The sequence below is a fragment of the Somniosus microcephalus genome, chromosome 3 (genome assembly GCF_052327205.1).
Source record: "Somniosus microcephalus isolate GS21.2 chromosome 3, FLI_Smic_1.0, whole genome shotgun sequence".
NCBI lineage: Eukaryota > Metazoa > Chordata > Chondrichthyes > Squaliformes > Somniosidae > Somniosus > Somniosus microcephalus.
Window position 1 is genome coordinate 339,736,879 of NC_140989.1, and position 15,412 is coordinate 339,752,290.

General features: G+C 45.2%; 1 protein-coding gene across 1 annotated transcript; it reads right to left on the reverse strand.

Moving 5' to 3' along the window:
- Positions 1-6,507: 6,507 nt before the first annotated feature.
- Positions 6,508-10,989, reverse strand: LOC147122279 (transmembrane protein 125-like). The gene has a single exon (XM_085983244.1). It carries the CDS (start codon positions 9,401-9,403, stop codon positions 8,741-8,743), a length of 663 nt encoding a protein of 220 aa, XP_085839370.1. The 5' UTR covers positions 9,404-10,989; the 3' UTR covers positions 6,508-8,740.
- Positions 10,990-15,412: the final 4,423 nt, after the last annotated feature.

Sequence of the window (15,412 nt, forward strand, 5' to 3'; positions counted from 1 at the left end):
AGTGCATCTGCCACGTATCCGCCCATTCCCCCAACCTGTCCAAATCGCACTGTAGCCTCCTGACATCCTCATCAGAGCCCACCCCTCCTCCTAGTTTAGTGTCGTCAGCGAATTTGGAAATATTGCATCCAATTCCCTGATCCAGATCATTTATATATATTGTGAACAGCTGGGGTCCCAGGACAGATCCTTGCGGCACCCCGCTGGTCACTGCCTGCCACTCCGAAAATGAGCCGTTTATTCCAACTCTCTGTTTTCTATCCGCCAGCCAGTTCTCTATCCACGTTAATACTTTGCCCCCAATCCCATGAGCCTTAATTTTGCATGATAATCTTTTGTGTGGAACCTTATCGAAGGCTTTCTGGAAGTCAAGGTACACCACATCCACTGGCTCTCCCCCATCTATTTTACCAGTTACTTCCTCAAAAAATTCCAGCAGATTAGTCAAACACGATTTACCCTTTGTAAATCCATGTTGACTCTGTCCGATCCTTTCCCCATTTGTCAAGTGCTCCGCTATTTTATCCTTAATAATGGACTCTAGCATTTTGCCCACAACCGATGTAAGGCTTACTGGTCTATAATTCCCTGCTTTCTCTCTACCCCCCTTTTTAAATATTGGGGTAACATTAGCTACCCTCCAATCCACGGGTACTGTTCCCGAGTCAATGGAGTTCCGGAAGATGATCCTTAGAGCATCTGCTATCTCCAGGGCCACCTCCTTAAGTACCCTAGGATGTAGTTTATCAGGCCCCGGGGATTTGTCGGCCTTCAGTCCCCTCAACTTACCCAACACCATATCCCTAGAGATACTAATTTCTGTCAGCTCCTCCCTCTCATTAGTCCCTATGTTTGCCGATATTCCTGGGAGGTTATTTGTGTCCTCCTTTGTGAATACAGAACCAAAGTATGAGTTTAATTGGTCTGCCATTTCCTTATTCTCCATTATATATTCTCCCGAATCGGACTGCAAGGGACCGACTTGGGATTTTACCAGTCTTTTCCTCCTGATATACCGATAAAAGCTTTTGCAGTCTGTCTTTATGTTTGCTGCAAGTTTACTTTCGTATTCTATTTTCCCCTTCCTGATTAATCCCTTTGTCCTCTTTTGCTGTATCCTGTACTGCCCCCAATCTTCCGGTCTGGTGCTTTTTTTTGCCAGTTGATATGCCCTTTTTTTTGATTTTATGCTGTCCCTAATTTCCCTCGTTATCCACGGTTGAGCCACCTTTTTAGGTTTATTTTTATGCCAAACCGGTATAAACATGTTCTGGAATTCTTCCATTCTATCTTTGAATGCTTGCCATTGTCTATCCACTGTCAATCCCCCCAGAAACACCACCCAATCAATCTTACCCAATTCCCGAGACAGTGATGAGTGCCCGCATAAACTAAGAGCATGGGAAGGAGTGCCTCCATATCACCGTGACTACTTATAAAAATGTTAAAACAATTTAACAATCAGATTTAGCATCAAACAATGCCAATGCATAGCCACAATTTCTCTGCAAGAAATGAACAATCCCCCACATTTTACCACAAACTTTGGCGATGCAAGTGATGGAACATTGGCATAAGCCTTCACTCAAAGTTGTCATGGCTGATCAGAGGCCCATGCTCCACTTACCATAGGCCTATATTTAGGGTCTGTTTTGAGATGTCAGTTTTTTTGAAGCTGCTGGCTAGTTTTCTACATTTGTATATAGCATCCTGTACCTCCTGGTGGACTGAAAAGCCTTCTATTTTTTCTTATTCCTTCCTGGGATGTGGGTGTTGCTGGCAAGGCCAGCATTTATTGCCCATCCCTAATTGCCCTTGAGAAGGTGGTGGTGAGTCGCCTTCTTGAACCGCTGCCGTCCGTGAGGTGAAGGTACTCCCATAGTCCTGTTAGGGAAGGAGTTCCAGGAATTTGACCCAGCGACAATGAAGGAACGGCGATATATTTCCAAGTCGGGATGGCGTGTGACTTGGAGGGGAACTTGGAGGTGATGTTGTTCCCATATGCCTGCTGCCCTTGTCCTTCTAGGTGGTAGAAGTCGTGGGTTTGGAAGCTGCTGTCGAAGAAGCCTTGGCGAGCTGCTGCAGTGCATCTTGTAGATGGTACACACTGGTGGAGGGAGTGAATATTTAAGGTGGTGGGTGGGGTGTCAATCAAGCGGGCTGCTTTGTCCTGGATCGTGTTGAGCATCTAGAGTGTTGTTGGAGCTGCACTCATCTAGGCTAGTGGAGAGTATTCCATCACACTCCTTACCTGTGCCTTGTAGATGGTTGAAAAGCTTTGGGGAGTCAGGAGGTGAGACACTTGCTGCAGAATACCCAGCCTCTGACCTGCTCTTGTAGCCACGGTATTCATGTAACTGATCCAGTTAAGTTTCTGGTCAATGGTGACCTCCAGGTTGTTGATGTTGGGGGATTCGGCGATGGTAATGCCGTTGAATGTCAAGGGGCGGTGGTTAGATGCTCTCTTGTTGGAGATAGTCATTGCCTGGCCCTTGTATGGCGCAAATGCTACTTGCCACTTATCAGCCAAGCCTGAATGTCGTCCAGGTTGTGCTGCATGCGGGCATGGACTGCTTCATTATCTGAGGAGTTGTGAATGGAGCTGAACACTCTGCAATCATCAGCGAATGTCCCCACTTCTGACCTTATGATATAGGGAAAGTCATTGATGAAGCAGCTGAAGATGATTGGGCCTAAGACACTGCCCTGAGGAACTCCTGCAGCGATGTCCTGGGGCTGAGATGATTGACCTCCAACCACCACAACCATCTTCCTTTGTGCTAGGTATGACTCCAGCCAAACATTTGGAATTCAGCTCTTTTGTCCATGGACTAAGGCTGTAATGAGGTCTGGAGCTGAGTGGGCCTGGCGGAACCCAAAATGGGCACCAGTGAGCAGGTTATCGGTTAGTAAGTGTTGCTTGATAGCACCGTCGACAACACCTTCCATCACTTTGCTGATGATTGAGTAGACTGATGGGGCAATAATTGGCTGGATTAGAATTGTGGACAGGACATACCTGGGCAGTTTCCACATTGTCGGATAGATGCCAGTGTTGTAGCTGTACTGGAACAGCTCGGCTAGAGGCATGGCTAGTTCTGGAGCACAAATCGTCAGCAGTACAACCGGGATATTGTCGGGGCCCATAGCCTTTGCTGTATCTAGTGCGCTCAGCCGATTCTTGTTATCACATGGAGTGAATTGAATTGGCTGGACACTAGCTTCTGTGATGGTGGGGACCTCAGGAGGAGGCCGTGATGAATCATTCACTCGGCACTTCTGGCTGAAGATCGTTGCAAACGCTTCAGCCTTGTCTTTTGCACTCACGTGCTGTGCTCCGCCATCAATGAGGATGGGGATGTTCATGAAACCTCCTCCCGTCAGTTGTTTAATTGTCCACCACCATTCACAACTGGATGTTACAGGACTGCAGAGCTTTGATCTGATCCGTTGGTTGAGGGATCGCTTAGCTGTCTGTAGCATGCTGCTTCCATTGTTTAACATGCATGTAGTCTGTGTTGCAGCTACACCAGGTTGGTACCTCATTTTTAGGTACGCCTGGTGCTGCTCCTGGCATGCTCTTCTACACTCATCAGGGTTGGTCGCCTGGGCTTGCTGGTAATGGTAGAGTGAGGGATATGCCGGGCCATGAGGTTACAGATTGTGGTGGAATACAATTCTGCTGCTGCTGATACACAGCACCTATGGATGCCCAGTTTTGAGCTGCTAGATCTGTTCTGAATCTATCCCATTTAGCATAGTGGTAGTGCCACACAACACACTGGAGGGCGTCCTCAGTGTCTTCACAAGGACTGTATGGTGGTCACTGCTACCAATACTGCCATGGACAGATGCATCTGTGACAGGTAGATTGGTGAGGATGAAGTCAAGTAGGTTTTTCCCTCGTGTTTGTTCTCTCACTACCTGCTGCAGGCCCAACCTGGCAGCTATATCCTTCAGGGCTCGGCCAGTAGTGGTCCCCCACCCAGAGTACATTCTGTGTTCTTGCTACCCTCAGTGCTTCTTCCAAGTACTGATTCCTCAGTTGAGGGAGGGCGGTAGTGGTAATCAGCAGGAGGTTTCCTTGCCCATGTTTGACCTGATGCCATGAGACCTCATGGGGTCCGGAGTCAATGTTGAGGACTTCCAGGGCCACTCCCTCCCGACTATATTCAAGATTCAAGATTCTTTATTTGCCATATGTAACTAGTACAATGGAATGCTTACTCCCCAATCACTGTGCTGTCACTTCTGGTGGGTCTGTCCTGCCGGTGGGACAGGACATTTCTTGTAGCAGTTTGTTGCAACTGAGTGGCTTACTAGGCCATTTCAGAGGGCAGTTAAGAGTCAACCACATTGCTATGGGTCTGGAGTCACATATAGGCCAGACCAGGTAAGGACGGCAGATTTCCTTCCCTAAATAGATGGGTTTTTAACGACAATTTATTTAATTAACTGAATTAAAATTCCCCAGCTGCTGTGGTGGGATTTTGAACTCGCATCACTGGATTATTAGTCCAGGCCTCTGGATTACTAGTCCAGTAACATAACCAGTATTCTACCGTTCCCTTCGATAAGGCATGGTTTCAAATCAACAATCTCGGTTATTTTACATAAAATACATGAACAAACAAAGTAATTTTAGAGAGAGATCAGTCAATTTCTTAGGCATCTTGTTTTATGAATAACAAAGATGCAGCCTTATTGACTCGTTAGGCATAGTCCCATCTTTAAGCTATTCTGAAGCTAGCTGGGACAGACTTTTAAGATGTAAGCATCATTTCTGTTGCTGTCTGTTAGCTTCTCTGTCACTTACCTTAAGTCTCTATGGTTGGAGGTTTGGCCCATTGAGCTGTTAATCAGAGGCATCACCTTGATTGAAATGTCTCCCCTTTCATGTGGGAACACAAGGCACCTAAATGTCTGTCTTAACTTAGCCCCACTAAATGAATGGAAAAAGATGGTGCCTGCCCACGTAAGTGTTGCAATTGAATCATTTCATCACAGTGTTGTAAAATGCTTGATATTGTGCACGGTTCCATTTTGTTTACTAATTAACATCCCAAATTACTATGGTAATCATGCTGGTCTGCTTTTTTGTTGTAACAAAATGCTAAATTTAACGTTGCAAAATGATTATACAGTAATTTGTTTTTTAAATTCCAGTTCAGGTGATACACATAAAGATCAAATTCATTCAGCCACATAGAGGAAGTACTCTTAATTACGCACACTGCAAAATGCAAATCACTTTTAATAAAACTGCTCTCTTTAAAAACAGAATTAAAAGTCTGTTTGTTAAATTGATTTCATTTATTACTTCCTCTTATAAAGGTGTAGCTCCCATTCAAAATAAGAGTCCCAATCCAACTGTAAACTCTGTAAACCATAAGTCCTGTGTACTGAAGTTCTGCTAATTTAATAGAATTAATCCCTTCAATTAAGTGTAGGTTCTTTCTTTGGGTTAGTGACTAGACCATACTATTATCAGATTTCTGATTAACAATGGTTGATTCATTGTACAGGAGTATCCACTTGATCAGGGTCCAATGTTTCAATTTATCCATGGCTGTGGAGATAAAGGCAGTTTTAATAAAAGTCATAAGATCATGACAGCAAGCCAGAGAGTAGGGTGCCCGAGCTCGTCAGTGACAGGACAATGGCCCAGAACTTGGTGTCGGGGGCTTGCCGCGCGTGCAAGCCCCCGATGTGCACTCACCCTGCGCGCCGACATCTGAAACCTGGCCCGCAGTGGATTTCCTTTCAGTGGCCAGGTTCTGATGTCGGCGCGCTGTGCTAACCTGACCCAGCGGCGTAGTTAGTGTGATGTGCCGGCTGGGATCAGGTGAGCACTGTTCAGCCAATCAGGGGAGGGGAAACTTCATTCATAAGTTTGAGAGTAAGAACTGTCAAACTCATGAGAAGTACTGCACCCCAAAACACTACTTAAACTTTAAATAAAATTTTAAAAAACATCCCAATCATTAAATTAAGTATAAATAAGTTTAAAAAAAAATTTAAACAATAATTTCTTTTTTTGAAAAAAATAAATTTTTAATAATAAGGGTCTAAAACTAAACTTACCTTATTGTAGATTCTTTAAAATAATAAACCTGTGGAAAAAAAAATTCTAAATTGCACTAAAACACCACTTACCTGTAAAAATAAATACTTACGTGTGCTTTTTACAAGTGTAAAGACCGGAGGCCTTTACACATGCGCAAATCCCCCAAAACAGAGGAAATCCAAAACGCACGCGCTGCCCCCTACAGCGCATGCGCTAGCCTCTTCACCTCTTGGGTTAGAGGAGAGGAAATGCCGGTTTTCAGCGCATGCGCTGTGCATGCTGAAAACCGGCATTTCCTCCGGCCAGACGCGTGAGTACCCCTTCCGTACTCACGCGTTTGGGGAGGAATTACTGCCCCAATATGATGACCATTATTCACAGTCATCAGTACCTGCTTCAAGGGCCAGAGCTTAAAGAAAACAATTAAAATATCCTGAATATTTAAATAACAATTATTGTATTGGGATTTTTCAACATATTTCAGTTTACAATCAAAATCATAACGTCACTGCTGACTAATCTACTGCAATTAATTTATAGTTGAGAGGCTGCAGTGATGTGTGTACATGTATCTGCCACCCAGCTCTACCTCGTCCCTCCCTTCCACTGCCTCTGTACGATAAGAAAGCATGTCCAACATCTAGTGTGTTTATGTTAAACACAGAAACATGACATAGGATGGCAGGAATGACGTATGAGGAGAGATTGGGCTTATACTCGCTGGAGTTTAGAAGAATGAGAGGGGCTCTTATTGAAATTATAAAATTCTAACAGGACTAGACAGACTAGATGCAGGAAGGATGTTTCCGATGGCGGGGGCGTCCAGAACCAGGGGTCACAGTCTAAAGATAAGGGGTAAGCCATTTAGGACAGAGATGAGGAGGAATTTCTTCACCCAGAGAGTGGTGAACCTGTGGAATTCTCTACCACAGAAGGCAGTTGAGGCCAATTCATTAAATATATTCAAGAAGGATTAGATATATTTCTTAAGGCTAAAGGGATCAAGGGATATGGGGAGAAGGCAGGGACAGGGTACTGAATTTGGATGATCAGCCATGATCTCATTGAATGGCGGAGCAGGCTCGAGGGGCTGAATGGCCTACTCCTGCTCTTATCTTCTATGTGTCTATGTTTCTATATGCAAGTTGTGTTTGAACCTCCTGGCATACTGCATAGGTAGGGGAAGACAAATAGTTATTAAAGATTAAAATAAATCACAACTTTGTTGAGTTGTGCAAAGCTGCCACACACTGTAATCTCAAATATTATACACATTGTCCATCAATATACGCATTACTTGTTTTATACTTAAGACACATTAAAATACATAACAAAATTTCCCAAATGCCAGCAAACTCACAAACCCACCAATATGCATAATATGGACCAAACACATGCTATATTGGGGGTGCATTTATATTTTGGTGGGATCACTAGTTTAAGAGAAATTCTACAGAGAATTTAAGCTGAAGTCCACAACTGTTCTGCATTACAATACTAGAAAGTTTAAAAACAATGAAATGCACTCACTCCAGTGATGGAAGTGCACCTTTTGGAATCATTTAGTGCCCAAGGATTTTTAAACTGAACATATTAGTAAATGGAAAATGGATCCTATTGAAGACACTTACTTGTATATCAACAGTTACTAAAAATTTTGGAGGCTCAAAAAAAAATAACCTTTTGGAGGTCCACAACTTGTACACCCCTGGGAAAAATGATCTCTAAACACACCACAGTAACCTTGGGAACCATATATTACTGTAAGCAGGCTTCTGTAACTAAGCAATAGAGGTCAATCTAGGCATAGTTTGGATTACTGTAAACACAAGAGAGTTAGCTCACTCTAACCACTTCGTTGTGTGGATCTATCCACCCATGCAAAGCACCCCAGCATGCATTTATCCATACATGCATGGTCTTCTTGCATAAGTGCATACTGTGTATATGCATACATACATCTCTTGTGTATATATGGCCTTAAATATTCAAATGTAAGTAAAGTAAAGCACTCAGTTAAGTTTTGTTAAACTCAAAAGTACTATTTTTGTTTTAACCTTTCAGTATGGAAGGACTAATTGAGGTGCAGGCAGCACTATCTTTACATTCCCCATTTGACTAGTTAGTTAAAGAGATTTAAAACAGAAGAAAGGTCCAGAAAACTGATCTACTTCTGCACAGACCAAGTCTCACTGGTGTTTAAAGATTTGTTTTACTTTGTCTTAATAGAATTTTCTGTACACTTTTATTTTAAATCAGTGAATTCACAGAAATGGCAGCTACAGAAGTGAGTTAACAAGAATCTGCAATTAGCTGTTTATGCTTCAATAGGTTGGTTTAGTATGAATTGTAGAAAAACCTTCATATCTTTACTTTGTTCACATTTTACTCACAGACTTCTGTGTCTCCAATAGCTGGACATTGTTCAAAGTTACACACCAGGTTTATAAAGTTCAGAGCTTACAGTTACCAGCTAGGCTCTAGTTATTACAATTGATAAAACCTGACATTTGCTTGCAGTGTTAAAAACTATTTTCACATTTTTAATCAGATTTTTCTTTACATTTATTTCACCATTAAAATGAGGAAAATGAGACAAACAAGCCCAGTCTGTTCAATCATCTCAACTTCAGAGCAATTTGTTGCTCCTGGTGGAGTTAGTCAGTGCTTGTTTTATATCAGGTTGGTTGTACTGGAGGAGATTTCCCTTTGCCTCCCCTCTGAATTGCCTCCTGATATGACATAAACACTTGGTATGCCTCTGCTCGTGGACCTGGCTGCTATATGGGGGAATAGTTTGAAGATTAAAACATAGAAAACGAGTGAGGGGAGAATAATGGAGCCAGCCACCGTCAGAATCATTCCTGCGATTAACTTGTCATTCCAGTATCTACCTGAAGGATAGGGATCAGAATTTACCAGGATTATCAGTACAGAACCACAGGTTAGTATTATGAATCCAGTGAATAAAATAATCAGATAATCAATTAACCCTCCACTCCTTAGCTTGTCAATCTGGGCCCGGTTCCTCACACAGTTCATGTCCTGGATAGCAGAGGTCAGCAGTTGTTTAAAGAGCATAACTAAAGTTAATAGACACAGGAAAATCCCTACTCCCAGCCTCCATTCACTTGATTTACCGATAGCTGTAGATATTAAAACAATCCCCCCTACTCCAGTTCCTAAAATCAGAACCAAAGCCACAGAGTAACATAGGATGGATCTTTTAACATCTCGGAACCACCACAATTCCATCTGATCCTCCAGGATACTCTGCTGGATCCTGGAACGATTTGCTGGGAAACGGCCAGACGTGATTGCAGAAAGCTCAGACATCTGGAGAAATTGTCCACAATTATCGAAAAGGAAAAATATTGAGCCAAGCCTCCAAAATATAAGATAGTAAATAAGTAAACAATAAATCTCAAAGGGTCCTGGAAAGTGATAAACGATGATGCAAATCTTCAATGCTGTCCAGATTCACAAAGTTAAGACATGTAACTAACAGGTCAGGAGACTTATCAAGCTACTGGTATGTCTGTTGGGATCTGGGAGGGCAGAGATTTCAGGAATTAGATAGAAGGATCACTCCATGCTAAAGTAAGCTCTTCACTTCAATTTGCTGTAGATATTTTCTTAACATGACACACACTTTTGTGCTTGCTTTATAATCTGTTTAACTCAGTGTCACCAGGAATTCATCAATATCACAGAATCACAGTTTGACACATTCCCAAATATTTTAGTTGGGATTCAAGGATGCTCCTCAGAAAATCTGCATCTTCAATAGCTGTAGTTCACTGTAAATGATTCCAGTTTCACAAGCCTGAGACTATCCTGTATCTAGGAGCACACTTCCTTATTTCTTTATCTTCATCTTGCTTCTTTCAATAATGACATTTATTTCCCAGTTTAGGAAATCTGCAAATCCTCAGATTGTTCTTTCCACGCAGAGACGGAGAACCAGAAGTCATGAATCTGTAAGTTGCCCACGGAGAATCACCATGATATATATGAATTCAAACTATGAACATGTGTTTAGACTTGCTGCAGTTTAGCGTTTCCCTCAGGGGCTACACATTTCTCTTTCACACAATAATCACTTACTCATTGCATGTTTGAGGTCTTGTTGAAACTTTGAATATCTTCAGATGGATTTCGTGGGGTCAGGAGTAGTACCTAATTTACATTCAGATCTTAAACAGTTCTGTTACGTACAAACTCGCTGTCGAAGAGAGTTACAGCTCCCCAGCTCAGCTTCATTTCCAACAGGTATAACCTGTTATACAGGTGTGAGTTTTGTAGATCCCGCTCAGAGTTTGATGTACTTCCAGAAGCTTTTGACCCTGTCCAGCAGAATCAGTAGAAAATACAAAATCTTCAAGCTTTGTTTATCTGATTGAACTTAACACTCTGTTACAGCCTTCTCTGCATTGAGTCTACTGTCCGTTTTATTTCCTTGATCTGCTCCAGCCTCCTGTGGAGTTTTCATTTCCTGGTTCCACGCAGGTGAATTCTTTCAGTCTCTTAAAGTATTTACTCAAGTGACTCTGATTTATTTAAGTAGTAGCTGCTTCCAGTCAGTCTCAAACTCACCACCCAGGTGTATAGGATCTTGATTCTCAGCCTGTGCTTTTGGATGTTTCCAGTCCACTCCAGTCTCTTTGTGCCAGGCTTTCACGTTCTGGTAAATATCTTGTGATTACATTCTGACTCCACCTACTTCTGCTCTCGAGCAGGTTTATGGTGGTTTGTACAAACAGGTGTTTAAAGGGAAGGGCTTCTTGCACAGGAGATCCGGAATTTCATTACAAATATGTGTGTGTTGCTTACTTGGGTATTCAGATTTTATTATGCTGCGTTTTATCCTCTGCTGCATTTTATTTTGTTCTGTACTCAGGTTTGCATTGTAGTCTTTTATATGGATATACTAATATAATACAGTGTAGATGGACTCAGGCTTAATATTACAATTAGGTTGCTGATTTGTTACTATTTAAAGACAGCAAAACCCATTGATAAATATTAAATGCAGTAAGTACTTTGAAAAAAATGTTTTCAAAACAAATATCTCTCAGATATTGGGATGGTGTGGCGGTACCACCGGTTGTCCCTTACATATAGATATATACATAATTCCCTTTAACTTACCTAACTGTATGTACTTAACTTACTTATGTATGTATAATAACTTACCTGTTGGGGCCATTGCCCCTTTAACTTACCTGTTGGGCCGTTGCCCCTTTAAGAGGCGACCTAATGCGCTGACATCACGCATCACGTGACGCACGCGTGCCGGCCGCCGGCCCGACTCGGTCTTCCAAGATGGCCGCCGGCACAGCCCGGCCTACCGCGACTTCGGCCGCATCGGCCAGCCGACGGGAGCGACGCGATCTTCCGCCCCCGCGGCAAGCACCGGCACAGCCCGGCCTCGCGACCTCGGCCTCAACGGCCAGCCTCCGTACCGGGAGACGCGCTGATGCAATGACGCGGCCACGTGACGCCCTAAGCGCGGGAAACGCGACCGAGCATGATGACGTCATCACGCTCTCCACAGGACTGCGAACTCAGTCCTCGTGGAGTCCCCGCTGGGACAAGACCTACACCACAGTGCTCCTACAGTCAGCCATCTTACCTGCTGTAATTAGCCTGTTCCTGTAAATAAACAACTTGTTAATAGTTCGTCGAAGTCAAACTCTCTTATTTAGTGGCGATCTACACGAACCGCTACATTGGTGACCCAACGACGTGAGTACGGGAGCTCATCAATTCCAACGCTACAATTGGTGAACCCGTAGCCGTGAACGATTTTCACGGTAGCAACGCGCAGCCTGACCCTCGTCTTCCCACAAGACGACCAACGCACAACTGACGAACAACCACGGAACAGCAACTGCCTAAAACCGATTCCACCAAAAGCGACCCCGTCTTTGCGAACGTCTTCGCAAAGGAAGCGCAGCTTGGAGGTGAGCCTGTTTTTCACGAACGATTTCACAGAGGTAGAGCACGACCAACGGCAACCGTCGACCACCAGCGCTACAATTGGTGGGTTTGTGAACGTCTTTCACAAACGAAGCACGCTATGGAAGCATCAGCTGTTCCGCTGTCGCTACCGCAATCCAGGGAGCCACAGTCTCCCTCGTGCTTTATGAAGGTAGAAGCCCCGTTCACCGAGAACATCGATGCGGCACAGGCCACGCACATGCTCACGGTCCCCGTATTCGACTATTCTACCGCCTCACGGATCGTCCGCCTCTACGTCCAAAGCAACAGCAAGTATAAATCTCTCCAAGCGCGGTGTACAGCATGTTCGGGCCCACAAGATCGGAGCGCGCCCTGCGGAGATACCACGAGGACTCACCCCCGCAAAACCCGAGGACGCACTCCTCGCGCACGAAGACCCATCCCTCGCGAACCACGAGAACCCATCCCTCGTGAACACCGATGACTCCTTCCCCGCCGACGACGCACCAGCCCTTCAGCCTGCTGGTTGTGTTACCTACTACATGATTCGGCGTGAACAAAAAGCGTGCCACCCTCCCGGCTGTTTTCTCCTAAAGCAAGAACTGTTACAAGTGTTGCCGCCCTCCAGGCAGAGTTAACCCCTCCTGCAAGCAACAACAACCTGGACCGTTGCCACCCTTTCTCCAGTTTTCCCTTTAACAAACGCAAACATCTACTGAAGCTGCACACATCGAGGACGGGTCCAATGGGCATCCTGCGGCCGCGATCAGCCACGTGAAAGTTGCTAGCCTCACCGATCACAGGTTAACGCAGTAACTCTTCACCCTCTGTTGTGTTAATGTCGTAGCACTATGGCATGCACCATTCCGCGTGTTCCAGCCTCCTGAAGGTTTCGCTCACCTGTCGGCGAGTTCACTCACCTCGCCTGTCAAGTCCTTCTGGAACGTTCGTTTGGCATTCCTGCAGAGTTCGTTATAACAAGGACTTGTTCCAACATCAACAGAGTCATCACCCGCATCCGCCCAACCTGCCCGTCACTCTGACAAGGCCTGCTGTTTCGCACGTTTCCATGGTCCTTCGCCTGACGGATACATTTTATTCGCCACAACGCGTGTATGGATCTCCTCACGAGCAGCATCTTCGGACCTCGCTCGCCAAGCCGAGACAGCACGACCGCCGAGACCCCCAGCTCGTCAGACCATCTCATCCTTGGACTTTCGTTAAAGCGAATTCTGGGGGGGCCCATGTGGCGGTACCACCAGTTGTCCCTTACATATAGATATATACATAATTCCCTTTAACTTACCTAATTGTATGCACTTAACTTACTTATGTATGTATAACTTACCTGTTGGGGCCATTGCCCCTTTAACTTACCTGTTGGGGCCATTGCCCCTTTAACTTACCTGTTGGGCCATTGCCCCTTTAAGAGGCGACCTAACGCGCTGACGTCACGCATCACGTGACGCACGCGCGCCGGCCCGACTCGGTCTTCCAAGACGGCTGCTGGCACAGCCCGGCCTACCGCGACTTCGGCCGCATCGGCCAGCCGATGGGAGCGACGCGATCTTCCGCCCCCGTGGCAAGCACCGGCACAGCCCAGCCTCGCGACCTCGGCCTCAACAGCCAGCCTCCGTACCGGGAGACGCGCTGACGCAACAACGTGGTCACGTGATGCCCCAAGCGCGGGCAAACACGACGACGCGCATCACGTGATGCCCTAAGCGCAGGAAACGCGACCGAGCGTGATGACGTCATCACGCTTTCCACAGGACTGCGAACTCAGTCCTCATGGAGTCCCCGCTGGGACAAGACCTACACCACGGTGCTCCTACAGTCAGCCATCTTACCTGCTGTAATTAGCCTGTTCCTGTAAATAAACAACTTGTTAATAGTTCGTCGAAGTCAAACTCTCTTATTTAGTGGCGATCTACACGAACCGCTACAATGGGAAGGAAAGGGTGCTGGTGAGCTGTTCCAGTAACAAAACACCGAACTCTATTGCAATAGCTCAGAGGTAACATGGCTGCAACTCCGATTTCATCCTAGTCTTCAACAACAACAACAACTTGTATTTATATAGCACCAAAACATAGTAAAACATCCCAAGGCGCTGCACAGGAGTATTATAAGACAAAAAAAATTGACACCGAGCTATATAAGGAGAAATTAGGGCAGGTCAAAGAGGTAAGTTTTAAGGAGCGTCTTAAAGGAGGAAAGAGAGGTAGCGAGGCGGAGAGGTTTAGGCAGGGAATTCCAAAGCTTAGGGCCTAGGCAACAGAAGGCACGGCCACCAATGGTTGAGTGATTATAATCAGGGCTGCTCAAGAGGGCAGAATTAGAGGAGCGCAGATACCTCGGGGGGGTTGTGGGGCTGAAGGAGATTACAGAGAAAGGTAGGGGTGAGGCCATGGAGGGATTTGAAAACAAGGATGAGAATTTTGAAATTAAGGCACTGCTTAACCAGGTCAGCGAGCACAGGGGTGATGGGCGAACAGGACTTGGTGCAAGTTGGGACACGGGCAGCCGAGTTTTGGATGACCCCAAGTTTACGTAGGGTGGAATGTGGGAGGCCAGCCAGGAGTCTTGAGTTAGCTCATCTCAGTTAAGACAATAATTGAGCTACAATTGCTGTGGGCTACAGAAAGGAAAATCAACCAGGGTTCCTAGTTCAGATTGCTATAAGGTGATCCATTTTGGAAGTGCATATGTGTGGATGCTGGATGAAGGCATGGTAAAATAGATAAGGGAGAACCAGTGGATGTGGTGTATTTGGACTTTCAGAAGGCTTTCGATAAGGTCCCGCATAAGAGATTAGCGTGCAAAATTAAGGCACATGGGATTGGGGGCAAGGTGTTGACTTGGATAGAGAACTGGTTGGCAGACAGGAAGCAAAGTGTTGGAATAAATGGGTCGTTTTCCGAGTGGCAGGCAGTGACTAGTGGGGTACCGCAAGGATCGGTCCTAGGACCCCAGCTGTTCACAATATATATTAATGATCTGGACGAGGGAATTGGATGTAATATCTCCAAATTTGCAGACGACACAAAGCTGGGTGGGAGGGTATGCTGTGAGGAGGATGTCGTGAAACTCCAGTACGATTTGGACAGGTTGGGTGATTGGGCAGAAACATGGCAAATGCACTATAATGTGGATAAATGTGAGGTTATCCACTTTGGTGGCAAAAACAGGAAGGCAGATTATTATTTGAATGGCAATAGATTGGGAGAAGGGGAAGTGCAAAGAGACCTGGATGTTCTTGTGCACCAGTCGCTGAAGGTAAGCATGCAGGTGCAGCAGGCGGTTAAGAAGGCAAATGGTATGTTGGCCTTCGTAGCAAGAGGGTTCGAGTACAGGAACAAGGATGTCTTGCTACAGTTG

What these genes read in the sequence shown, in the direction of transcription:
- LOC147122279 (XM_085983244.1), bottom strand. Translation starts at nt 9,403, where the DNA reads ATGTCTGAGCTTTCTGCAATCACGTCTGGCCGTTTCCCAGCAAATCGT.